This window comes from Corylus avellana, chromosome ca4 (assembly GCF_901000735.1).
Source record: "Corylus avellana chromosome ca4, CavTom2PMs-1.0".
Taxonomy (NCBI): Eukaryota; Viridiplantae; Streptophyta; class Magnoliopsida; order Fagales; family Betulaceae; genus Corylus; species Corylus avellana.
Window position 1 is genome coordinate 14,456,939 of NC_081544.1, and position 27,948 is coordinate 14,484,886.

The 27,948-nt window shown below is 37.8% G+C and overlaps 1 protein-coding gene and 1 pseudogene across 1 annotated transcript; one reads left to right on the forward strand and one right to left on the reverse strand.

The window, feature by feature from the left end:
• Window positions 1-27,948, forward strand: part of LOC132178100 (uncharacterized) — a 189,899-nt pseudogene that overhangs the window by 84,802 nt on the left and 77,149 nt on the right.
• LOC132177228 (BRASSINOSTEROID INSENSITIVE 1-associated receptor kinase 1-like) lies at window positions 11,271-27,880 on the reverse strand. The gene is made up of 11 exons (XM_059589482.1): window positions 27,418-27,880; window positions 26,404-26,536; window positions 26,253-26,324; window positions 23,676-23,819; window positions 15,510-15,581; window positions 15,322-15,393; window positions 15,153-15,229; window positions 14,183-14,308; window positions 13,737-14,078; window positions 12,952-13,346; window positions 11,271-11,742 (listed from the first exon to the last, which is right to left on the reverse strand). The coding sequence occupies exons 1-11, from the start codon at window positions 27,521-27,523 to the stop codon at window positions 11,428-11,430; spliced, it is 1,854 nt and encodes a 617-aa protein (XP_059445465.1). The 5' UTR covers window positions 27,524-27,880; the 3' UTR covers window positions 11,271-11,427.

Below are 27,948 nucleotides of genomic sequence, written 5' to 3' on the forward strand. Positions count from 1 at the left end.
GTCTTGAACCTAGCCTCCATTACATCCTCATCCCAATAAACAAAATTAGGTAGCATTAATGTAATTTACATATCTATAATGGGATATTTTTATGATTTTATACTTTAGTAATTATGTTATTGCTTTAAGAACCATTAAGAGATAAAATCAGTTTTTAATAAAATCACCTTCTAGCAATTTACGTATTACAAGAGAAATTGCCTCTACTTATTTTGGAATTATTATTATTATTTAAAATAAATATATCCACCTCACTAGCCTCCAAACCCTAGAAGGGTAGTTTGGAGAATAAGACAAAACCCTAGCCTCCTTAAGACTGAAAACACACGTACATACCCTACCTCTCTCTCTCTCTTTGCTCTTCCTAGCACCCAAATACATAGGAACAAGACAAAACCCTAGCCACTTTTCATATTAGCCGTACCCCACTACCCAAGCATCACTTTTCTTTCTCTCTACCTTTCTCCAATGCAACATACTACACAAAGCTCTCAAAGCTTTGAATCATCTTCTCCAACATTCATTTCCACTTGAGGTAAATTATTTCATCCCCCCTTGTTGATTTCTTTTATGTTTTCAATTAAATATGGGAGTATAATTGTTCTTCATACTTGTGCTATGTATTGTAGATGAAAAATCTAGACCATGCCTAATATTGAGAATACTAAATGGGATATGTCGCTACGTTAGTACAACAAATTGCAACTCGTGCTTTCTTTTACATACCCTTAAGAAATCAATATTTCATATAAATATATAAATATATTTTTATTGCTTTTGACTTGTCAACCACCATGTTCATGACCTTTCTCATGTCACCTTTTAAAGAACCCATGTTTATATATATATTTCCTCTTATTTACCTTGGAATTTATCAACCAACGTTCACTTATCTTTTAAGAAGCCAAGAATAGTTACTTAGGAACCAAAGTGTTTTTCAAAGAATTATGTGTGTAATCCACACTTATAATCCTCCTATTCAGGAAAAAGTCTAGGAATCTATTGTTACCTTTAGAATCATTTGAGGGGTAGAAGTGGAAGCCTAGGGGTTCTAGGGCTAGCTTTTTATTAATTTAAGGCTAACATAATTAAGTTGTATTAATTCAGGTGTGTGACCATGCCGGTCAATCTCTCTAGCATCTTTATCGAGGCAAGTGGATTTACTATCCCTTCTAGAAAAATTATCATGTCATGCTATTTATGAAATTCTGTCTCAAACTGCAAATGATCATTTTGTTTATATTATGGAATTATGCTGTATGCATAACAAGTTCGAGAAAAAGAAGCATTTTGAAAATAGTGATGTTGATAAAGAGAATTTTAAGAAAATGATAATAAACCCCCCAACATGATGCCCTATGATGTATCAAGAGAAGTACAAGAAATGAGAAAAAGGTTATAAAATGAGAGTACATGTATGGTGGAGAGTATTTTTAGCCCAAAGATAAACAAAAAAAAAGCTCGGTACCGATGCTAAGGATGCAGGCGCAACTGCTGAAAGAGGCTCTGCCAGAAGGTGGTTCCATCATAGTGTTTTTTTTTTTGCCATGCTGAGTGCACCCAAAGTTAATCAGCTGGCCAAGGGGACAGGGCTGTAGCCACAGTATCTCATCCCAGGTCGCAAGGACCACGCAACCCTAGTATACGGGGATAACAGTATACATGGGTCCTAGTATGAGATAAAGACTATCAACATCTTTATTGATGATAATATATTTTATGTGCTTTCTGTTTTCTTAAAAATATACTAGGAACATATGTAGTTATGAGTTCCAATTTTCAAAATAGGACAACGAGTAAAACTGCTTATGGTTGTGGATTTCACTTACTGGGCCCCCTTTGGGCTCATCAGGTTTATTTCTTGTTGCCGGTAAAGAGCATTCTGGAATAGAAGGCCAAAATGGGGGCAGAATTAATTTTTCCAATAATTTGTATTAAACACTCTAATGGACCTTATACATCTTTGCAAAGCTTGTGTTGTGAAAGAAAAAGTGACAAATCTAGCCTTAACGGGTTGGGGATGTTACAGCACGAGTCGTGTGTAGTATAGATTGTGCAAGTGTGAGGTCAATCCACAAGGAATTGTGTTGTGAAATTCAATTTCTATCTAAATCAATCCTATGGTGTTGTGCAAAAACATAAACTAAATGAAATGATTAAAAACAATTGATAAAAAAAACACTAAGGTTTTCCGAATCCACATCACCAAATCAAACAACACATTCTTGTATTTTACACATACAACCAACAAACAAATATGCCTTATACATCGTTCAAAGTTCCGTAAAAATGCATATCAAATCATTCAATCAATCCAACCATTAAACGAATCACAACGAATACCCAATTGAAATCCAATCATCCACTGTATCCATTTGGTATACGAATCACAATGGATATCTGATCTCAATCGAATGATTCGATGTATCCATGGGATGAAACACATCGAATATCCAACTTCTTACATATAATTGTCACAACATTCAATCAAATGAATTTAATCAAGTAATTGAATTGGATTTGAACCACACTTTGATTGAACATCGGAATTGTATAAATAAAATAACAAGTACATGATTGTTTATCAATGACGAGACTTCATCTTCAACCTTAGTTGAAGATTTTCGCCTCTCATGGTTACAAAAATCATAATAATATGAATTGAAATCATCAAAAGCAAAAAACTTACAAAAGATACGTCCAAAGAGCGCAAGAACGACACAAAGTCTAAAATATGCTCTCTATGGCCCCTCCCAACGTATTTTACAAAAGAAAAGAATGCTATATATATTAAAAAACTAGGGCTTCTATGCTGCCAGGTCAACCTGAGTGAGCTCGATCGCACACTAGGTGCACTCGAGTGTATTCGGGGCTTCTTCAGTGCTTCTACGATGCAGCGCATAGGCGCTACTTGCTTGGGTGAATGCAGGATTGCGCTCGAGCGCATATGCGCTCAGGCGTGCTATTGTGCACTCGATCTATAGAATCTCACTTGTGCCCATTTCTTTGCAATTTTCACCTTCAAACAGCAGTTTTCTCTTAACAACTTGCAAAACGCTAAGACACCAAAACTAACGAAAACATCAGAAAATAACAAAGCTAAAGGCTTAGCAAATGCAAATTAAAGGGTCCAAATATGCAATATTTGGCACTCATCAACCGAGTTGAAAGAGCTTTGTTGGATTTGGGAGCTAGTGTGAATCTTATACTGTATTCGATCTACATACAGTTGGAATTAGGAGAGTTGAAACCCACCTCAATGACACGTCAGTTGGCTGACAAATCTGTGAAAATCCTTAGGGGGGTCATTGAGTATGTTTTGATTAAGGTTGATAAGTTCTATTTCCTTGTGGACTTCATAGTCCTAGACACAGAACCTGTCTAAATGTGGGGATCCAAATTCCTATGATATTAGGGTGACCCTTTTTAGCCACGGCTAATGCCATAATCAACTGTAGGATTGGAGTGATGAAGATATCCTTTAGGAACATGACAGTGGAGCTGAACATTTTTTAAATCAGCAGGCAGCCATTTGAACACAAGGAGGTCAGAAGTGTTTGCTTGATTGAAGAAATAGTTGAGGAGACTTTTAGTGAGACAAGTGTTGAGGACCCTTTGGAAGAGTGCCTTGCTCAATTTGGATGTGATATGGACCTTGACAAGCTACTTGATCAAGTTGATGCCTTATTGGATTCCATTCCTAAGATGAGAACTAAGAATGGGGAAACAACTGAGATATTACTCCCCATCCCATCCCATCTTCATCAGCAGCTGATCCTCTCAAGTTGGATTTAAAGCCCTTTCCTGACACCCTGAAGTACAAATTTCTTGGTCCTGCTGAGTTTTTTCCTGTTATCATAGCTTCCGAACTAGATGATGCTCAAGAACAAAGGTTGTTGGATGTCTTGAAAGAGCATAAAGAAGCCATTGGGTGGTCTATTGGAGACATCAAGGGAATCAATCCTTCTATGGTGATGCATAAGATTCATTTGAAACAGAATGCTAAACCCTTGCGCGAACCACAGAGATGGTTGAATCCTACCATGCAAGAGGTAGTCCGAGCTGAGGAAATAAAACTTTTGGATGTGGGAATTATATACCCGATTTCTGACAGCAAATGGGTGAGTCCCATTCATATGGTGCCAAAGAAGGTGGGTGTTACGGTAGTCAAGAATAAGGATAATGAGTTGGTCCCAACTCGAGTTCAGTCGGGATGGCGAGTGTGCATTGACTATCAGAAGTTGAATTCTGTGACAAGGAAAGACCATTTTCCTCTACCCTTCATTGATCAGATGGTGGAACGGTTGACCGATCATGCTTATTACTATTTCCTTGATGGTTATTCTGGCTATAACCAAGTTCCTTTAGACCCCGAAGACCAAGAAAAGACCACCTTTACTTGTCCTTTCGGTACGTTTGCCAACCATTGCATGCCTTTTGGATTGTGCAACGCACCTACTACTTTTCTACTACTTTTCTGCGGTGTAATGTGACAATCCTAAGTCCCTTTAGGGTATTTTTAGTTGACTCATACATTTTAAAAAGGGTTGGCTTAAGTTAACAATGAGAATGGACCACCAAATAAATAAAAATATATTATTATTATTATTATTATTATCAAAAGTAAATAATAATAATAGGTAGTAATACTAATAACCAAAAAAAAAAGGAAAAAAAAAAAAACCCCAAAGCCTAAGCGCCGCCTGTCTTTTTCTCCTCTTGCCAAGCTTATTTATACAAATAAGACAAACCCTAGAGGGCATCTCATACTACGTCTCTCTCTCCCAGTAATTCACTCACACCAAGTCTAGGTGCAATTTCCTCCTCAATGTGACTGTCAGCCTGCAGGTATGACCCTTGGATCACAACTCTTCTTATTATTACATATACTTATTCAAAAACAAGTGGGGTCAAAGTTATTGTTTGTATTGTAGCCTTGGTTACCGTGTTGTCTTGTAGTAGGAAAGAGGGATTGTTTTTTTTTTACTCTTACGTGATGCCATTGCCATACCTCACACCTACTTATCCTTTGAGGAAATAAAGTACTGAGTATGTGTCAGATTTACATAGATATAAAATATATAGATATATATATGTATAAGGTTTTGAAGGATTTATAAATATATACATAAGTACTTTAAAGTATAGAGATATATTTATATATTTATATATACATACATAATGATTTGTAGTATTTTTTTTAATATATACGTACATCTGGATTGTTTCAAAATATGTAGATATATATAATGATTTGAAGGATTTCAAATATATGTACATCTGGATTGCTTCAAAACATGTATATATGTTAAGGACTTTAGTAAGATTGTGAGGCCTTTATGCAGCTTGCTTGCAAAAGATGCCCCATTTCTCCTCAATGATGAGTGCCATAAAGCTTTTGAGATCCTGAAGAAGACCTTAACCTCCACACCAATCATCCAACCACCCAATTTGGATGTGCCATTTGAGATAATGTGTGATGCCTCGAACTATGCTATCGGTGTTGTTTTGGGACAGCGTGTTGAGAAACTTCCCCATGTCATCTATTATGCCAGCAAGACTTTGAATGACGCACAACTCAACTACTCTACTACTGAAAATGAGTTGTTGGCGGTTTTGCTTTTGATAAGTTTAGATCTTACTTGCTAGATCTAAAGTCTTAGTCTACTCGGATCATGCTGCTTTGAAGTATCTTTTGTCCAAGAAAAATGCAAAATCTCGTCTCATCCAGTGGATTCTGTTGCTGGAAGAATTTGACATTGAAATATGGGACAAAAAGGGTTCCGAGAATGTAGTAGCTGACCACATATCCAGGCTAATTGTGGACTTCAAAGAAAATACTGTGCCCATTGCAGAGACTTTCCCTGATGAACAATTGATGCACATCTCCCATAATCCTGCAACATGGTTTGCAGACATTGTGAACTACCTTGTCACTGATCAGATGCCCTCACATTGGACCAAGCAAGATAGATTAAAATTTTTGGCTGAGGTTAAGTACTTCTTTTGGGACAACCCCTATTTGTTTAAATACTACCCGAATCAGATCATACCATGTATTCCTGAGAGTGACCAACAAAATGTCATCTTCTTTTGCCATGATCATGCATGCAGAAGCCACTTTAGCTCGAAAAAGACTGCCGCAAAGATCTTTCAATGTGGATTTTATTGGCCTTCCATTTTTCGTGATTCCCATGCCTATTTTTCAGCTTGTGAGAGATGCCAGAAACTGGGTAGTATTGGAAGGAGGACTATGATACCGTTGAACCCAATTTTAACTGTGGAAATTTTTTATGTTTGGGGCATCAACTTCATGGGACCTTTCCCAAACTCTTATGGGTATCTCTATATCCTCGTAGTTGTCGACTATGTTTCCAAGTGGGTGGAAGCCATTGCTTGCAAAACCAATGATCATAGTGTCGGGCTTCAATTTTTGAAATCCAATGTGTTTGCACATTTTGGGACACCACGAGCCATTATCAGTGATGGGGGAAGCACTTTTGCAATAGACTTTTCGAGCAACTCATATAGAGATATGGTATAACCCATAAAGTTGCAACTCCTTACCATCCTCAAACGAGTGGCCAAGTCGAGAGATATCAAACAGGGAAATGAAAAGGATACTGGAGAAGACGGTAAACCCAACAAGAAAGGATTGCTCTCTATGACTCAATGATGCACTATGTGCATACCAGACAGCATTCAAGACCCCGATTGGCATGTCTCCCGATCAACTTGTGTATGGAAAGGCGTGTCATCTTCCAGTGGAATTTGAGCATCGAGCATATTAGGCTATCAAGCAGCTGAACTTCAATCTTGCCAAGGCTGACTCTCAAAGGAAACTCCAACTCGATGAATTAGAGGAATTGAGGAATGATGCTTACAACTATGCCAAGCTGTACAAAGCTCAGATGAAGAAGGCCCACGGCCAAAACATTTTGAGAAAATCTTTTGAATTTGGTTAGAAAGTCCTCCTACACAATTCACATCTGCATCTGTTCCCATGCAAGCTCAAATCTCAATGGACTAGATCATTCATAGTTCGTACAGTTTCCACTCATGGGGCCATTGAGATAGAGGATCCCAAGAATGGAAATACTTTCCAGGTAAATGGTCAACGGTTAAAACCGTTCTTGGAAGTGAAGATCCCAAAGATTGAAGAAATGCCCTTGGAGGACCCTACTTACCAGAACTAATCCCCATTTGTTGTGGAGAGTCTGGCTGAAGACGGTAAACTTAGCGCTTGTAGGAGGCAACCCCTCTTTCCTTTTATTTCTTGCCATTTGATTTGATTTTTGTTTTCTTGTTGTTGTGATTTTCAGAATAGGTGTTTTTACAAGTAAGTTTGGGGGACATTCTCTCTCTGCACACTCTAGTTTGCTCACCTCTCGGTATTATATTTCTACCCACATTGAAGACAATGTGTGATTCAAATTTAGGGGTATGGAAAGACACCGTTGTCCATTTCTTGTTATCTTTTTATTGTTTGCTTCTTTTTATTGTTTGTTTCAGGGTATGGAAAGACACCGTTGTCCATTTCTTGTTATCTTTTTATTGTTTGTTTCAATTTCTTTAAAAAAATAAAAAGAAAATGCGCTATGTTGTTGTTCAGTTTGGGTTAAGCTGTAACTGTGATTTACATTTCATTGGCTTGCTTAAAGTGTTGAACACGTCATCATGTTATTAAGAATCTGAGTCTTTTGACTTATTTTTGGGCAAAAGAGACTTCACATGTTTTGAGTTGAATTATTATTACCACATTAGCATATAATCTATGAGGTATGATATTTGAGCTTAATCAAGTTCATTTTGAGATTTGTTGGATGACCTATTGATGAATAAAAAAGAGAGAGAAAAAGATAAGCGAGATCATTTTGAGTTTTTCAGTGAGTAACGGGACCTCTTGCCCAATTAAGTATTGAGTGTTCGCGTAAAAAGATGTGAAGTTCAGGTTGATTGATGGTATGGCTAGCTTAGATTTGTAGCCTTTTTGACTTGAGTTAATAAGCCCTTAGGGATGTTTCTACATCTAGTACCTAAAGCCATCTAGTTTGGGAGTCACTAACCTAACACTCGTTACATGGGTCAATTAGAAAGCTTAAGGGAACTAAGCATTGCACAGCCTACACAAAGAGGAAGAAAAAAATGTATATCTTGCCTTGGTTGTTTCATCGGATAGGGATTCTTACGAATTTTGAGGTACTTGTCTTAAGATTAAATTAAAGCCTCATGATTGTATTCTAATTTCACTTTGCACCTATCGGAACATATGATGTCTCAATTGTCCCTTTATGAGTGATTTGACTTTGGTTGTCCTAAAGATTTTGAATATGGAGTTCATCTTTTTTATTTTGCCCGTGAATAAAAATCATTGTTTGTGTGAAACTTCATTCTTTTCAATAAGATAGTGCTGACAATGTTTGTGGGTATCATTTCTGTTAAACCCTCACGAGACTTCACTCATCCATTAGAGATGCTTAGGGGTTTAAAAGGCTTGTTGCATATGCTAAATGCAATCGCCTCTCCCACGATAGAGGATTTATGTTTCATGCTTTCATTTTATTTTTAGTTTCGTATTGCTAAGGGACTAGCAATATATAAGTTTGGGGGTGTTTGATGAGTGCCAAATATTGCATATTTGAGCCTCTTAATTTACATTTGTTAATCCTTTAGCTGTGTTATAATTTGATGTCCTATACTTGTTCTGTGGTTTTAGTGGTTTGCAGGCTGCTAAGAGAAAATTGCAGTCTTGATGCAAAAACTGCAAAGTTTAGAAAAAAGAGCCATCAATGGAAGTGGGATCGAGGGCAGAACCCTACGCTCAAGCGCATCTGCACTCGAGCCCAGCTAGGTTGCACTCGAGCGCACCCACGCCCATGCACAAGCAAGCAGCGCTCAAGCACTACGCCGCAAGAGAGGAAGCACATGCACGAGTTCGCTCAAGCGAACCTAGTGTGCGATCGAGTGCAGTTATCTGACTTGGCGCCATTTTTTAAGTTAAAACCTTGCAAAAACCCTAGACAAAGGCCTATAAATAGAATAGACATCAGAGAAAATTGTAGAGGCTGCTACGTACGAAATTTTAGAGTAGAGAGAAGAGAGTAAAGGGTCTTCCTTGCTTTTAGTGTTCTCAACATTGGGGATTTTAATTTGTAAGCTTCTCAAACCACCATGGATTCAATTACTCTTGTATTATCTTTCAATTCCATGAGAGGCTAAACCCACAATTAAGGTTGAAGATGAAGCCTTACTTATGATTATCAACAATATTTTCATGTGATGTAATATTTTCCAATTATATGAGTTTAATTTTCCAAATGTTCTCTTTCAATTCAATTAGTTGAAGACGTTCATTTAATTGATTGCTTGGGTTTTCTTTGTCCAAAAAAATGGATATCCTTTGTGATTTATTCTACAGATACATTTGATGATTTGGTTTAAATTGGGTATCCTTCGTGATTTGTTTTCACAGATACATTAGATGATTTAATTTAAGTTGGATATCTTTTGTGATTTGTGCATGAATAGATACATTGGATAATTTTAATTAATTCATTGAAGCAAAGTAGGAAATATTACTGATCATGAGAATATGTTACTATAATTTTGTGAGTGCGGATTCTGAAACCTGCTTTGTTACTTGATCACTTTCACTTTATTTTGCTTATGCTTTTGATTTCATATTCACAACAAAATTCACTCATCTTTTGGGACTAGGTTAAGATTTAATTGGTTTAGATATACTTGTTTTGATAAACACAATTCTCTATGGGTTCGACCTCGCACTTGCAAAACCTATATTGCAAGACGATTCGTGCACTTGCGAATATATTAAAATTTCACAACACAAGCCTATAAATAGAGAACATATAACTCTTGCAAAAACACACCACTAAAACACTACTCCAATTCTTTAGCATTTACTAAGAAAAGAATATTCTTGAGAATTCTCACTCTTGGTTATTCTAAGCCACTGGTGGAGATTACATGTGAGTTTCATTGGAGGAGTAAGAAGAAAAGTTTTACCTGATAGCCAAGGAGCGGCTGAAATACCAAGTGATTATTGCTTTTGCAATTCATTTTAAAAAGGAAATGCTATGTGCTCTCGTGGTGTTCTCCTTGTGTCCTCCTGGACCTAGGTAGAATTATTTTATGAAAACGAAGTGAGAGAAATAAGAGCAGTTTTTTTTAATAAAATAATATCCACTTAAGACCAAGAGTATACAAAAATAACACCAAGAGGGCACCTAACATTCCCCATTTTAAAATAGCATTGTTCTTTGCATGTTCATAAAGTTCAATCTTGACTTGAAAAAATTTTATTTTTCGCTGTGCAATCATATTCCCAACAATAACTTGGCCTCGGCTTGGTTGAATAAAGGCCTGTTTTCAGGAGACTTGTAGTTCATTAATGAAGGTCGATCATCCTCGAATTTGATCAAACGTGTAATCCCATATCAAACTTGAGCCACTGGATTCTGGACGTGTACTCTTTTACTGCTTCCAATTCCTCCTTCCATAGCGTCTTAACCTGAAGGCTAGACTCTAGAAAATTACTCTTTTGCCCGTTTAACCCCCTCAGAAAGATCCAAAACATGTTTATGATTCAACCTCCCACAAAACTTTCTTAAGACTTTAGCTTAGAACACAACTGAAACATAGGAGCTCTACATTTCTTCAACCAAGGGCTAGAAAAGCAGATGACTTGCCCATAATATATATATATATATATATATATATATATATATTAAAAAAAAAAATTAAAAAGAAAGGTTTTTTACTTGACAATTTGATAATCATAGGGCAGTGCAATCTTGCTCTCTTCTATGGGAAGTGTTTGTTTCCTGGGATATTTATCTTGTTCGAGTTGTACTAAATTGATTTTTAATTCAATCTTATTGTTGGGTTAACGAAACAGTTATATAATATACAATAAAAAATAAAAAAAAAATAAAAATAAAAAAATAAAAAAATAAAAATCAGATATGATCACTTTTTTTTTAAAAAAAAATAATAATAAAATAAAAATTAATTCACTTGAAAAATCCATACCAAACAAACGTTTAAAATGTCGACTATAATTTAATAATCTTATTGCAATGCTTCACCGACAGAAGAAAGCAAGCTTCTTATCAAGAAAATAGAATTGGAATTGCTGGTGTACAATCTTCACTAGTTTTGGATACATAATATGACATGATGGTGCTCCCACGGCCATTCCGGCCTGTTTGCTAGCACCTATTTTTTTCCACAATGCAATTTGTTAACCCTATAGAAATCACAACATTATCAACCGACATGATATTAAAAGAAAAAGGAACAGAAAGAAAAATCATATGAACAAATGTGATCAATATCAGTCCCAAATACAAAACGCGCCTCCAAGAGAATATTATACGTATGCTATTGAATGAAACCATGAAAGGATCATCTAGGACCGGACAATTCATCTGGAGGAATGTGGGAAGCAGAATCGACAATCCAACCAGCATTTGGGTGGGGAACATTGTTAAAGTCTTGACGAAACATTTCCTCCTTCTGCCACTCCTCCCATCTTTCGGCCAAACCGTCACCTTCAAGCATCCTAACTACCTCTGACATCTTCGGCCGTTCCATTGGGGAGCCTTGTGTGCAGAGTAAGGCCACTTGAATCAGCTGCTCCACCTGGTCCTCAACATACTCACCCTGCAGATCGGGATCGACCAATGTTTCCAACTTCTTATCCTTCAGAAGTCCTTTAACCTGGATAGTCAAAATTAATGTCAGGCAGTTTAAATACTATTGGAGGGGGGGCGGAAGGAATCAGTTATTTAATGATCGAGTTGCCTGAAAAAAGTTTACCAAGGAAACTGTTGACACATAAAGTCCATACAGTACATAACATTCAGTGACACAGCTTACATGACATGGGCTAAACAGTCATCAGCATAGGGCTATACAAAGCCAACATAGAAACAGAAATGTATTGAACAGTTACAAGATAGTCTCTCCTGTGCAATTACTCTTTTCTGTCCAACACAATTCTACTGAACCCTTTAATCTTTGGAAATAAAGGGATATTTAAATGCAATGTAAAGAAACGTACATATTACGGTAAAGTTTTCTCAACTAGAATGAACCTTAGGCTATTGAAAAGTGGATGTCCAGGCAGCCACATGGACTCAAGAAAGATGTCCGAAATACTGTGACAACAAGGTACAACATTACAAGACAAATGATATTCTAAAAAAATTTCATTCAGTTAGTGATGGAGGAGAACTTTTATTTTAATTATGCATGTGTGTTTTAATTTTCCCTTTTAATAAGGATTGGACTTTCCCTTTTCCATTAGGATTTTGTTTCCCCTTTTCTATTAGGATTAGGTCTTCCTTTTCCAATTAGGATTTGTTTTCATTTTCCTTGTTTAATTAGGAGGTACCTAGCCTATATAAAGGCATCTACTTTTTGTTTTTCAATTCAGTTTGAACTATCAATTAAATTTAGTTATTTCTCTATTTGCTTATTTGGGGCCAATTAAGGTCTCTATATTTGTTTTTTCTCTCTTCCTAAATTCCCTTTTCAATCTTCAATTCTTAGTTTTGCTGCTATCATATATTGATAAAACAATCTTAGTTCTGCCCGGCGTTAATTAGCCAGCCGTATTTGCATCTTTGCATATATTCTCCCAAAAAGAAAATGACATCTATACTGCATTTCCATGACATCTTTGTAATTTTTTTGCCTTTTTACCAGACTTGAAATCACCACTGAAATGAACATATGAAGCACCAGACAATAGCCCCTAGTTTACGTCTCATGTGTTTTCAATATTCCCCTTAATGAACAGGTTGAAGCAACAAGCTATAACATATGAGACCCAGACAAATCACAAAAAGGATAGAGAATTATTTAAAATAACACCATCTTATTAGTGACAAACTAATATGTAATGCGAAAATGTGACTTACGTACCCAATCAAGTAACATGACATCGTCATCATTTGCAAGCCGAGCAAGATCAAATGCCCTTTGACCAGTTAGCAATTCAAGAAGCATGACCCCATACCCAAAAACATCAGTTTTCTCTGATGACTTTCCAGTTGAGAGGTACTCTGGTGCTATATGCCCAATTGTGCCCCGTACAGCAGTGGTCACATGAGTATCTTTGTAATCCATCAGTTTAGCCAACCCAAAGTCTCCAACAACTGCTTCGAATTCCTCATCCAACAATATGTTTGCAGCTTTTACATCACGGTGAATAATTTTAGGATCACAATGATCATGCAAATAAGCAAGCCCCCTTGCAGATCCTAATGCAATGCGCTTCCGTTTAGGCCAATCAAGTGGGGGCTGCGAATCCGAACGTTCTACAATAATGCATACATAAAAATCATGAGAGAACAATTGAACATCATAAGAACAACAGGTCACAAAACATTTGAAATTTCTTTTTCATGTGTGCATTGGAGTCTGAAAAAATAACTAGTGTTGTTTGCCAAGATGAACAATTTGTTCAGATATAGAGCCCAAGCAGTCCAAATTTGAGCCAGAGACAAGTCGAGTAACCCAAATAAAAATAATTGGTTATTTAAACTTTTTTGTTTTCTCAAAGTGGCTCAGAAATCAAACATATGTCACACATACAATTGGTATCCTAAGGATATATAAAAGTAAAACGAATTTCATCAAAGCAATGAAAATCGTTTGATTATATTTGGAAAAAGTGTAATATGTACAGAAGTGGCTAACAAGAGTACCTCTTAAACATGATGCTACACTTCCATTAACCATAAATGGATAAACAAGCAATCGTTCTGTTGGTGTCATGCAAAAACCACGTAGACGAAGCAGATTACGATGCACAGCCATGCTGATCATTTCTACCTCTGTTTGAAACTGCAGTTCCCCACCCTGGGTACGCTCCTCTTTAAGTCTTTTTACTGCCACTAGAGAACCATCAGCCAAGCGTCCTTTGTAAACCTTACCAAATCCACCTCTTCCTAGAATGTTTTTGTTGCTAAAGTTATCTGAAGCAACTTGCAACTCACGCAGAGAAAACCTTTTAAGCTGTCCCAGGTGAACTTCTGGATCTTCCTCAGCTGCAAACACATATAATTAAGTAAAAAATGTATCCTATGAAGCAACAATATAATGATCAAAAAAAACAAAAAAAAAAAAAAAACTTTTTTAATGACTCACTAACCAGGTACATCAAAGAAATGATCCTGCGGTTTTCTTCGGCGCCACATAACAAGTGCAATTGCAGGGGCAGCAAAAAGCAGAGCAGCACCAGCAGCAACTCCTCCAGCGATTGCTCCAGTGGCACTACCTGAAACAATTCACCAATTTATGACTTTCATAGGCAAAGTCAAAACACAACAGGAGAGATAACTCACTAATCGCAATGATGACAAACTTGAAATATTCCAACACATGTTAATTCCCTCTCTCCCTCTCTCTCTTCGTAGGTGTCACGCTCTTTTTGGGGACTTCAACCTAGGTATGAGGTATATATACTAGAGGACTTTACAATTGATTTTGATACCATCATCTTCCTTTCTTTCTCCCTTCCCTTCTTTGTTTGGTCAAAGCATCACCAAATATTAATCTCCAAAACTCTTAGGTGTCATGCTTTTTCGTAGACTTCCACCTAGACATGAAGTACATTGTACTAGAGAGGACTTCACAATTTCAGATTTTGTCTTCAAAAGTCAAGTCTGAACCACCAAACAATGTAAATTTTCTCCTTTTCTTTGTCGAGGAAGGAGAGGAAGGGGGCTGGTAATTACTTGGAGATGGTTTTCAAGCTCTCCTAAGGAGACATGAACTAAAGCCTGAGATAGAACCACCATCTAAAGTTTGTGAAGCAAAATAACCCATCTATGGCTGAATGCAATCTACTTCCAGATAGTTGATCCCTAGGACAACAATTGCATATGAACCCTTCATGCTTATGTAAATCAGAAGAAGGAGGAAGAAAATAGGAAGTGGATACATTGCAAAATCAGGCAAATAACATGTGAGGTGATTTTTTAGGGAAAGAAGTCAAAAAAGCAAAGAAACATTCATCTTGAATCTTTAAGGAGAAAAAAGTGCTAAAAAAACACAACAGACCCAGTATCTATACTACTAGAGTTAATATCTAAGATGAAAACATATTTATATTTACACACCTGCAGGAGAAGTGGGTGTTTTAGGAATAGGAGGAGGTGGAGAAACTGGTGTTGGATTGAGCTTATTATTATTAAAACTGCAAAATGGAACAAAATAAGTGAGCTAGCATTTTTGATCAGCGATGTAGAAATGCTACCAAGAAAAACAGAAGAAAGAAATATAATTAACCTGATAGGAGTAAATAATGAAAAGGAGCCATTAGTGGGAATGTCTCCCGTTAGCTTGTTGTTTGACAGATCTCTGTATGCAACAAGAAAAGAAGATACATTACATCTTTGTAATATATAGATGATGAGAAAACTAAAATATAAAACTTATTTGATCATGAAAAAATAAGTAATCAAGATAACACTCACAGGACTTGGAGTGAGGTAACAGTAGTTAAAATCTTTGGAATTTCTCCTGACAAGCTGTTGTTGTTGAGACGCCTATTTCATGCAACAGAAACGGTCATTTTACAGATAACTATAATGATACTGCAGTAATAGAACAACTATCTAATTAGTCAGTTGAATGACCAATAACTACACATACCATAATAATTACTAGAAATAAATATAAGAATATTGGTGTAGAGTGCCAATGATCTGTAATCGCACTTAGTGGTATGCTACATCTAGCTATGAATAATAGGTGCAATCTGACCGTGGTTAGAAGAGAAGTTATGAGCAAAATACATAAATTCTCGGTCAACATTAAACCCTTCTCATTTACTTTTTTTCATTGCTCATTGATCATTTGAGACAACAATGCATGTGTTAGGTGTGCAAGTGGGAGTGCCAACATAAAACAATGTTGGCACAGGAGACTGGGAGCTAAACAGCTCAGCTAAAAAGAATTATTAAGTTTACATGATGACTTTCCAGCCTAAGGCTCCTTACAACTTTGTGACTTTCCAGCCTAAACCTATTATAGAAAATTAATGACATGGACAAAGACCTTAAACTACAACTAGGAATCGACAAAAGATGGATAACATTAATTGTGGATCAATCTAGTTTACAAGTCCAAATCAAGGTTCAAAGCACACAACCTATATGGAAATTAACGACACGGTACTCTTCATAAAAGATATTCCTTGAAGAGAAAAAAAAGAAGTAAAATATTCTTGCTAGTCCGATGTTAGCCCCTAATAAAAGAAGGGAGCTTTATTGAATTTTGTGCTTACAGTTAACCTAAGGGTCCACATTCCCATGTCCAACGACAGCAATTAAAACTTCTGATAAAAATCCTCACATAATGCATCTTCTTCCAAATTTAGGATCTCATAGTTGAATGAAATGTTCCGCACACCCCACCTTAAATAGTAAAAAAGTCTTGGTCATATAATGTCCCTTATCCTAAATCTCATTGATGAGATTTGAAACTAAAACTTCTATGAATTTGATCCTTGACCTCTGCATCATCTTCCTACAAGATGCCATCATTATCTAAATTCAATTTCCCTTCTATATCTTCGGCCTTCTAGATACTAACTTGTCTTCCTACTAAATTTCTTAGAATGGGTTCTGCATCTAAAATTTTGGGGCAGTCTTGACCAGCCAGAACAATGGATAGCACCTGCAATAGGTTGAAAAAAAAGGGGACTCAATCTGACAGTGCCTCTATAAACCATGATGCGTCTACTAGATTGTAAGCTTAGTTTTTCATACTCCACGGCTTTCTTATTTAATTTCTTTCCATTTTTGTTCTAAGCGTTATTAGGGTTTGTGAGTCATTAAGGTTTGGGGGTATTTTGGTCATTGTGATATTTTCCTAAACCTATATAATAAGATGTGTGGTAAGCTACCTAACAAGAGAGTAACGTGCCACCACCTTTTTGTATCTAAACCATTCATGCAAACTATGACATGGTTTTAAAACCTTAGGGATTAGATCTTTTACCCTTTGTTTGTAGTCTTTGTTTACGGCTCTTGTTTTTTGGTTGAACCTCATGTCCTGCTGTTGATAAGTCTCCCTCTGGTGGCAACACTGCCCGGGCATAGCACCCACACGGGCAATGCCTTGATAAAGCTCTAAAAGAGCTATTCATCATGATCTGTTGAGAACAAAAAAAAATGTTTTTGTTTGTTCTTTGTCATGGTGTAGTTTGTTATCGCGATAGTCTAATACAATTACCCAGTGAAGGTCTCTGGCAGTCTTTGTGGTGGTCAGTGACACCAACAATGGCCATAGCATTGGTTTGTGGTCATCGGTTGAGTCTGTGTCTATTATCTTTGTTGTAGCTGGAGGTTTCTATGGTGCTCAGTGGCTACTCCGGTGAAGTCTGGGGTTAAACGGTGGTTGTTTTGTGTCACCGGCAACATCTATTGTGGTTACTTTCACTGTCACAGCCGGAAGCAATTGTTTGTGGCCAAGGTGGTTGTAAGTTGGCCCTTCATAGGTTGTAGATGGTGTCTCCAACGAGTCCTGAGTTTTCGGGGGCCTTTTGTGGTGTTTTTGGCGCTCTCTAATCTTCTCCAGCAAGTTGGTGGAGAAGACGATCCATGTTTGGTTCTGGGTGCTTGCTATTCCCTTATCCTAGATAAGGATAGCCACATTCTCAGTTTGGATAAGTTGTTCATGTTTGGGGCGGTTAAGTTCTGTTCTTGGTATTTTCTGGCCGGCTCAAGTGGTTTTTACATGGCCCAGCCCCTGTACCGGCCGGTTCAGCATCTTCCAAATCCGGTTCAGTTGATTCCAGGTCTGGTTCATTGTGATTATGACCGGTTCAGTTGTTTCTCATCCAGCTCAGGACATTCCAGTTCTGGTTCAGTGGTATTCAGACCAATTTAGAGCATATTATGACCGGTTCATTAATCTCCAAGACCGGTTTAGCCTCTTTTACAGCCGGTTCACTGCTCTTCTATACCGGTTCAACAAGTTTCATGTCCGATTCACTGTGGTTCACTTTGTTTCTAGGCTGGTTTGTGGTATGTTAGCCTGGTTCGTGTTGGTTTGTGCTACATGAAGCTTCCATCAGGTTTGTTGCTCAGTGAGGGTAATTCACGTTTAAGTTTTTGTTGTTGTTAATGTGATCGTCATTTGTTATTGAGATCCGACCAGCCTAGGTGTTTTGCAGTGCTTTCCGACCGGTTAGTTGTTTTCCGATGAGATTCTACCGGCCTTGGTGTTTTGCAATGGGTTCCGACCGGTCCTTCATGTTTTCCGGCGAGATCTTATTGGCCTTTGTGTTTTTTGGCGAGATCTGACTGCTCGTTCCAGTTTCCAGCAAGTTTCTGACCGTGTTGAAGCTTTTAGCGAATTTCCTTTTAATTTCTATTTTCACCGGTTTTTGTATTATGTGCTCAAAGCAGTTCCAGCTTGATGGGGAGTGTTAAAAAATATGTTTTTCTAGGTTAATTTTTTGTTTCCTTGTTTCTTCCAAGTTGGGCTTATATGATATATATGCTCTAGCTTGAGAGGGAGTGTTAAAAGAGTTATTAGTGTTCGTGAGTCATTAGGGTTTTGGGGTATTTCGGACATCGTGATATTTCCCTAAACCTATATAAGATGTGTGATAGGCTACGTAACTAGAAGAGAGTAACGTGCCTCACCTTTTTGTATCTAAACAGTTCATGCAAACTACAACACGTTTAATGATTAGCAAGCAGAAAAGATAACCCAAAATAAAACACCCATTAATGAAAATATTTTTACTCCATTTTGATAAATTTTCTGAAAAACCAAAGACTCTTTAATCATAATAGTTTCCAAAAGACAATTGTTTCAATGGAAAACATTTTTCTTATCTTAGAATTCCAGCCCCCAGATTTTTGTAAATGAAGAGTTTGTAATGAATCTTAAATAACTCTCTCTCTCTCTCTCTCTCTCTCTTGCTCTTTTTGGTTAGACGACAAAATAAATATTTTCTTACCTACATTTCTAGTTTCCACTCAATGAAGTAGCGCCTAAAGACACCCAAAAAACAATGTGTAAAAATAATTCGAAATTACTATATTTATAAAGGGGGGGGTGTTAGGCTGGAATGGCAGCAGAAAGCCATTGGGAACATGAACTCACTAGGAAATCAATATAAAGAAAAAGGAATAGGAAAAGAGCGATAGTGAAATGGTGCATCTCATTCACATTATTGAAATGACCTACAACATAATTCCTCTAACCATAAATCACCCTACTAAAAGAAGTTCGCCAGTATGCTTCTGACTGAATTAAAAGAAGTCAGTAAATTCCGAAACATAAAATTGCTTCTGAATGAATTAAAACTAATAAGTACTTTATAAAAATCTACTTTCCAACTGGTCTCTTTCACAGAGTACCAATATTTAATAGTTACTTGAGAAATCAACTCTCTACCCACCTCGTTCAGATCTAATTTTCACAACAAGAGCAGCTTATATGCTTGCCAAAAAAAAAAAAAAAAAGAACAAGGAAAGGAAAGAAATAAAGAATGAGAAGAATAAAAATGTTTAAGAACTGGTTTTGTTATTGTGCGTATGCTATCTCTCTCTCTGGTAACAAAAGTTGTCATAGATTTGGAGTCAATTCTTTAGCTTTGTAGGAGAAAATACCTACTTTATGGGCATCAAAGACACATAACCAAATGCAAATATGGTTTGGAATTCAAAGGGCCCAGAGAAAAAAAACACAAACAACTAAGATTTGTCAAATATTGGTCAAGTTTCAAGGGGGAAACAACTTAGGATGCTCTAGGCCTCTCCAGTTGCTTCTCCGCTGGGGTTGCCAAACTAACTGCCTCGTTCAAAGTAAAGACAGAGTGCATAGAAACCTTATCTTGTATTGCCACACGCAGTCCACCAATAAACCTTGCAACTTGTTGATCCTCTATCTCCATGAGATCATTCCGAGCAGATAGGCGATAGAAATCATCAACATACGCCTGAATGGTCCGACCTCCTTGTCGACACTCATTGAATTGTTATCAAATTAGAGAAGTTTCTCTCAAATACTCTGCAGAGTTTTATCTTTCTTTTAGCCTGCGGGCTTGTTTTTATCTTTTTGGATAGAAAACAAAGACGCTTCTCTTTACAGAATCAAAGATGCTGCTCTTTAATTAGTTACCTTAATCTTCCGCTACGTTATAAAGATGGTCATGAGTGTTAAGTCTCACATTGGCCGCTTACTATGTGGGACTAGACTTTATAAGTCATTTTAGGGGGCTCCAATTATAACTTGACTAGTCCTTTTGGAGTAATGCGCAAATATGGCAAGTGTTTTGCCATGGTCATTACAAAGTAGCTCTTAAGAAAGCAACTTCTTTGACAAAGAGATAATGCAATAACAAAGGAAAAAGAAAATCAGAGAGAAGAACCCCACCCCCTCAAAACAACCTCAGCAAAATGATTTCAAAACCACAAGCTTCAGCTCAGCAGCTTTACCCCCAAAATTTATGGCTTAACCTCTCACACCTAATGCACCACATTAAACATAATGGGAATTTTTTCTTTGATAAGTAATATTGTATATATCAAAAAAAAAAAAAAAAACGCAATGCGCCTCTATGCATACAAGAAAGTATACATAGGTAGCCCAACTTAAAACCCAAAGACAAAACCCAAGAAGACCCAACCCAAAAATCCACCAAGTAACCACAGCCAAACGGAAAACCAAAAAGAGAACCCAAAGACTAAAGCCCACACTAGCCCAACGCCAGCCCTAAAAACCCAAAGCCCCTAATGCATTCTCGAGGAAATGAAAATGCATTTTTGGTCCCAACACAACCCCGCCGACGCTGGCACCTTTCCGGAGAAAGTCTCCCTCGAGCCTTATAATTGATGGAGCATTCTAAATTCTTGAGTTCCCTCTTCCCTTTTACCTTTGGAGTATAGGGCTCCCACTCCTCTTCAATATTTGAAAAAAGTTTCAAAAGACTTTTCTCGTTACCTCCTTCACCACCAGACAGTCCCACAATGGAGGCAAATTTCACCGCATCTAGCGCCACCTCCGAATAGTTCTCCACCCCCTTCTCCGCAGTTTCCACCACAACCTCGGCAAACAACTCATTGTTCTTATACAACTGCTTAGCAATCTTCTCCTTCACTCTCCGGGCATGCCCTATTTGAGACTTAGAGACAGAGGAGTAAATTGGAGCACCTCCCTCCGACATGCAAGGAAAAGGTTTGCTGAGTCTCAAACCCAATTCTGCCGCATGCTTCTTCGAAGAAGAACAGACGAGTGATTCTTTGACGACAACCTTAGAACCTTTAATTGACGATGAAGCCTCCTTCATCGTAGGCAAAGGAGAAGCATTTCTAGACCCTAAAAACCACCGACAAAGCAACACTTTTTTCGATGCCAAGATACAATCAGCCTTAACCGGAGCTACCTCTGAAGGGACACAGTCCACAGTCAGAGACGCTTGAGAGGCAGCGGCCTCCGCCAGATAGACAGCGGCCTTCACCTTGGCAACAGGGGAAACAGATACCCTGGACACAATACTCACTGAAATATTCTGCCGGCCCTGGGCTGTCTCCGGTAACATAGCAGCCTCTAACGACGAACCAGGCCCCAACACGCAACCATGAATAGGTATCCCATCACCGAAACAGCATCCCATCGCCTTCTCCAATCCAACTTCCACAGAAGGCTGCGGCTGCACCTCCGCCATTGTCGTACACACGGCAACCGGGCCTAAAAACCCGATCGGAGAAGGAGAACCCACTCTCGAGCCTAAAAACCCCCGATTGATCAAACCATTCACCAAGGAAGAGATCCGATCAATCTAAGCTTGAGCTTCCTCCGTTGCCGCGTAATAGACAGACAAAGTACTTGCCAAAGAGCTAGCCACCGCTGGAGATTCCGATAACAAAGCAGTCTCCGACGGGGAACCCAAATCAGGAAAACACACCGACTTCGACACAACTTGTAGACTCGAAGGAGACCTAGCCGGCGGCTCCACATCTGCTTCAGTGACCGAAGGAGCAAAAACTAAAATAGGCTTCAAAAAATTTGAGGACAGACCCAAACCCTGATCCGAGCCCAAATCCGAATCCAGGGCCGAAAGTTGACCAAAACCTGCTTCAAGGATAGACCCGGATTCTCAACCAAAGGTTGCTTTAGCTAGGCCCAACAAACCAAACCTTTTCCTCCTACGCTTGGGCTTCGAGGCTAACCCAACAAGGACCCGGTCCAATTTAGATTGAATTTGCCCTAGACTCCTCAATAGCCCAGTAATACCAAAATTATCCTTCCTCTTCTTCGACCTCAAAGACACAGCCGCCGCCTCCATGGACCTAGGCGTACTCTCCAATGCATAGCAATCCACGGCAGATCGCAGCCCTTCTCCATCAGACCTCGTCTCATAACAAGAAGGCACCAGGAATAGATCGAGAAAACTTGAGGAGAGAACCTTCAATCCAACTGCTTTTGCCTCGTCACCAAAAGTAGATCAAAGGACATCCACGAACGACCTCCCGGAATTAGCATCCAAAGAAGGAGGATTCACAAGCATCCCCACCGTAGATGGAACCCCAAGATCCACCAACCAAGTCTTCTTAATCTAAACTACCAACAGATGCTAAAGCTCTCCCGCAAATCGCTGCCACCCCCTTCCAAAACGGCCTTGCGGAAGCCAAATGACTCCCTTGCAACCACCCTCAACAAAAACTAACACCTCCAAGAACCTTCCAGCCTTATTATCTCCCCCTTGGACCATTGTAACTTTATCTCCCTCACGGTAAGATTTGGCGATTTCTTCCTTCATCGGAAACTGAATCGCCGCCTCCACCGTCTCCACCAACCACGACAAAAATTGGATGCTCGCAATAATATGCCCAATGAAACCTTTTCTCTAGACGAAGATTTGGACACCCATCTTTTGCCGAAAGGCAAAAAGTTTTAGCTTCAAAAGAGAAGCTGTGCTCCATGGAAACTCGCCGGACCCTAGCGTGCAGCACCTATCGTGCCATCACTAGGCCAGTCGAGAGAGCATAAAGAATAACATAGTGGGATTGCTTTCCACACTGTACTATATCTTAGGCTTCCCAAAGCTAAACAAAATCTTGACCTCCATTCAATGATGAACATCAATAATGAAACAGGTCGCCATGGCATCTTGCCTTTGGAGTTCCAATCACATGTTCTCCTTTTCTTATTTATTATTTTTTTGCTAGTTCAATGACATGTCCATCCAAGATACCTAGATGACAGTGAAGATATATAAGATTGGACTTATAACCAAGCAAAAATTTTGGCTGAACAACCTTTTTGGTTCTTTTTGTTTTTCAGAAATGAGTTTCAATACCTTATGTCACTGCATAAGCATGTCTGCCTGCGCGTGTCTATGTGTTTATGTATTTACCATAGATACCATGTGAATAATTCATAATTCTTGAAAATATCTAACAAAGCCTTGAGTACATTTTCTTTCTGAATATAGTTAGAAGAAAAACTACATTCCAAATGTTATTATGTTAGCCATATTTTAGCCCATAAGTTTGCCAGTTTTCATGCAGCCAAGGCATATAAATAGACACTAAGAAGTAAAAGCAAAGAAGAATGATCAAGAAAAGCATAATAAAGCTATTGACTTCAACCACAAGATGAAGGATAGATGTGCGTACAGAAATCGAAGCTTTGAAAGCTTGCCCAATGTGGTTGGAATGTATCCAGTCAAATTGTTCAAGTAAAGATCCAAGCTCACCAAGTTTGTCAAATTCCCAAGCTCTTCTGGAACTTTTCCACTTATGACATTACTATAAAGTTCCCTGTCATGACAAGATGATTTAAAGATCTGCAGAACAAAAAAGTAAAGAAAATATAGCACGCTCAACATATCATCACAAAGTATGCAAACAACTAAATTTACCATCCACAAATTTTGCTTTACCAACACTTATACAGCCACGGGTAGAACAACACAACCATTCCTAGGGCTAGATGCCAAACAGTATAGACTGTAAGACAAATATTTAATGTTAAATACCGAAAGATGTAATCCACTATGGAAATTGGAAGTATGCATTTTGCATGTACATTTTACCTTTTAGTCTTGAACAAATAAGACGTATAGTAAACAAGTGAACATGTGCAAAAAGCTACATAAAAGCCACAAAACATGCAAGGGGCTAGAACAGTACCATGCCACCCATCTGGCTTCTAGATAAAACTCTAACACAGGAAAGTGCAAAAATGAAGCAGTTCTAATTTTCATTTTCTATAGGTGTAATTCATTAAAAAGAAAAGCACAATAAAAAGGTGCAACCCTAGTACATGGAAATTATACAAGAGAAATACCCAAAAACAAAAACTAATGTATAAAAGTCAAAAGACCCAAAAACCCTCATAAATTTGGGGCTGTAGGGTGTGTGTGTCGGGGGGGAGGGGGCGAGGGAGAGAGAAGCAACTCATAACCGATGTTCACCCATAGAGAGAATGCTAAAACAGAAACTTCAAGTTCAACATGGGTAATTCACAACCCCTAAAATTCTGCATGTTCCTCTCTCTGCAAATATACCACATAATACATAAGGGAACTTATTTCCAAATTTCACGACTACCAAGCCTTCCAAATTGCCCCTTCCAACAAGCCAATAAATCAGCAACTGTATTAGACATGACCCATGAAACCTAAAACAGGCCAAACTGCGATGACCAAAATTGAAGAAGTAGATGGTTTGTAATCTTTGACTTACACGTATGCCACTAATGCACAACTATTATTCCATGCTTCCTCAAATTGTCCACTGTTAAAATCTATACTGTCCAAGTAAAAGATGCCACTCTTACCAGAGCTCTAACCTTCAAATACTCCCCCATGGAAGGAAAATATCTCCATCTGATCTTAGAGCCTTAAAATAAGATTTTACTTGACAACCATGACTTCTAGCAGAAATTTAAATCATTTTGTTCTCACCCTCCCTACAAAACTTAGTACAGTATAACACATCACGAAAATCACATCAAATCTAATAAATTACGAAATATCTCCCCAATCTCTCCTAATATTTTTCAATAAACTAACGCCATGCACACACTAAACTTCACATCTGAGGACCACTCTTCCCATTAAATCTCAAATATTGTATCCACCACCATCTGCCACAAATGACACCAATATTTTAAAATTTTCTTCCTAGACAATTACATGTTGCCACAAATTTTTTGATATAGAAGATCAGAAGAAAAAAGATCACAAAACATGAAATATAACCCATCATCATGTTTGCACATGTATGTGTGTAACGAAGTGTCCATACACCATCCATGTTCCTACTTATTTACATATAATATCACATACTTCCCTTATCCCTTTTTGCTGGGCCTCCTTTGCATTTTTGGATGTCCAGTTATAAGGTCTCTACTGAATACTTTAAAAAAGATATCAATAAGGTTAGTAAATAGCCCTCTAAATGCTAGAGAATAGTATCAACATGAAAAACAATGTGGGTAAATTTGGAAAGTAATAAATTTTAGAGAGTAAGGATGATGTTCCCTTAAAAGGTTGGAATCCCCATAACGGGTGAACAAATTAGTACAGAGGGAGTAAAATGCATATGGGTGTGGAATTAGATATAAAATCAATATACTAAACAAAGACCAATAGAAAATGAGATAACAATGAAAGGGAGGATACTACTGAAATCGTGTAGAGAAATGAAGAAACTCATCAGCCAAATTCCCGTAATATCTATGTACCTTGAAGTATGAATAACTCTAACGCAACACACTAATGCAGATTAGGGACACTTAAACTTCAATTTTCTTGGAAAAAAAAATACAATGTAGATGTCATCTTTAGCATTAATCTATCAACCCTTTTAAGATAAATTATCAATCAAGATGCATATTGTCGAACCTATGAGAATTTGGTTTCCTGAAACTTTAAGTGAATATATACTTGAACAAAATATTTCATACAACACTAGCCTATGTCATATTTATAGGAGTAAACGTCTATATTAATGTCCAAAAAAAAACTCAATCACAAGATTGTCCATCCATCATCAGTCACGAAAATCACAAAAAGGGAATTCACACAATTCAAGGTCTTCAAGCTAATTAGACAAAAAAACCACCAAAGAAAATTTTGTAATTTTGAGATTGATACTCTTTTTATTTTTATATGGAATACATGAAATGGAACATCATTAAGAACAAAAAGCTGCCAAATAACTTTCACCGCAGTGAAGATGACTTACAAGTACTGCAGATTTGAAAGCTGGCCAAGTTGTGGAACCAGTTGACCAGATAGATTTGCATTTCCAAGATCACTGGGAGAACAGATACAGAAATATAAATATTAAAATTAATGAGTAACATCAAGTCAATGAAGTCGCATAGTAAGCTTACACTCTTGTCACACTATTATCGCTATCACAAGTTACGTGAAACCAAGTGCAGGGATTGACAAGAGTAGGATCCCAACTTTGCAGAACATTATTAGGATCAGCTAAACTGGTCTTCAATGCATTCAAGGCATCGCCTGTCATACATGAACAAGCAAATCATTAGTCACAAACATCAATAACATCAATTAATAACTTAGAAATTGAAGATAAAACTGTTCACATCCAAGCTTAGTCAACATAATGAAGGGAGTTCTCTCGTCATTTAAAACAGCCATAAGTCACAATCTTCTAGTAACAAGGCATCGAGTTAAGATCACGGTTTTCACCAACACCCAGAAAAGAAAAGAAAAGAAAAAAAAAAAGTTCTTTGAATCTGACTACTTCTCATCCAAAACAAAAGGGAGAAGGTTATATAATTAAAACCACCCAAATATAGAAGTAGAGAGGTGTCCGTACTGAGTAGTGTTTTAAATTGCAATTTGCTAGATATTATTGCTGCCTCAGTTGGAGACACTGATGGCGGTTATAGAGAATGAAATAACCATGATTCCCACAAACCATTCAACTATTACCAATCACATACTCTCCCTGATAACACGCGACCCTAAATTGCTCAAGTGTTACCTATGCACAAAGTGCATAATGAGCCAAACCCTCTAGACTACTTCACATCCACTCAACCCAGATAATTTTAAATCCATCACCTCCCACAACCACCACAAAGTGGCAAAAACACAGTAGAAACCATCAGTACAATTCACAAGTTGTAGAGAAAGATCGAGATTTTAGCACAGCTACGGTAAATAGGGATTATTACAACAATTTCCCGGGCTTTATTTTTCTTAGTCCCCAGTGTGTATTTGGAAACTAAACAAATAGAGCTCAAAATTCCTTGGAGATCGGAATCCAATTCACTACCTAGCAAATGCAAATAATAACTCCATATTTGAAACACACCCAAATTGCAACAACAGAAAATGCATCGAAAACTTGGAAAAAGCATCGGAGCACGCACCTTCCGCATTAGCAGAGACCTTTGATACGAACCCAAACAGCAGAATTGACCAGAGCCAAAAAGCGAGAACCCAAACAACAAAATTCAGCCGCTCCATTGATTCCATTCCTTACTAGTCATAACACAAAATTACTCCCATCCTGAACCACTTCATGAATAAGCATACCCAAATCAACTGCTCTCGTAGCCGTTGACCGACCGATCCCCTTGACCTCCTCGTTGGAAAAAACCGCTGGAGCGCGGTTGAAGAGAAAGAGAAACGCTGCCAAATCCAAATCCAAATCCCGGGAAAGTTGTTAAACGTTCTTATTTGGCTTTAAAAAGAATGAGAATTTTGGATGGGATTCCGGGAATGGAATTGGAGTTGATTGGGAGTTTGGTTGGGTGCCGAAAAAAGAAAGAGAATGCATGCAGAGTCAGAGAAAGCAATAGAGCACAGAATTTTCAAACATACAGTTCAGCAGAAAGCAGGTTTTACTTCGAAACTTTAAATGTAGGCTTGGTCAATGCCTCATGTTGAGAAATTTCTTT

Coding starts and splice junctions, on each gene's coding strand:
- LOC132177228 (XM_059589482.1), bottom strand. CDS start 27,523: ATGGAATCAATGGAGCGGCTGAATTTTGTTGTTTGGGTTCTCGCTTTT. Junction 15,394..15,509: donor GTTACCTCACTCCAAGTCCT/GTGAGTGTTATC, acceptor TGTTGCATACAG/AGATCTGTCAAACAACAAGC. Junction 14,079..14,182: donor TCATTTCTTTGATGTACCTG/GTTAGTGAGTCA, acceptor ATGTGTTTGCAG/CTGAGGAAGATCCAGAAGTT.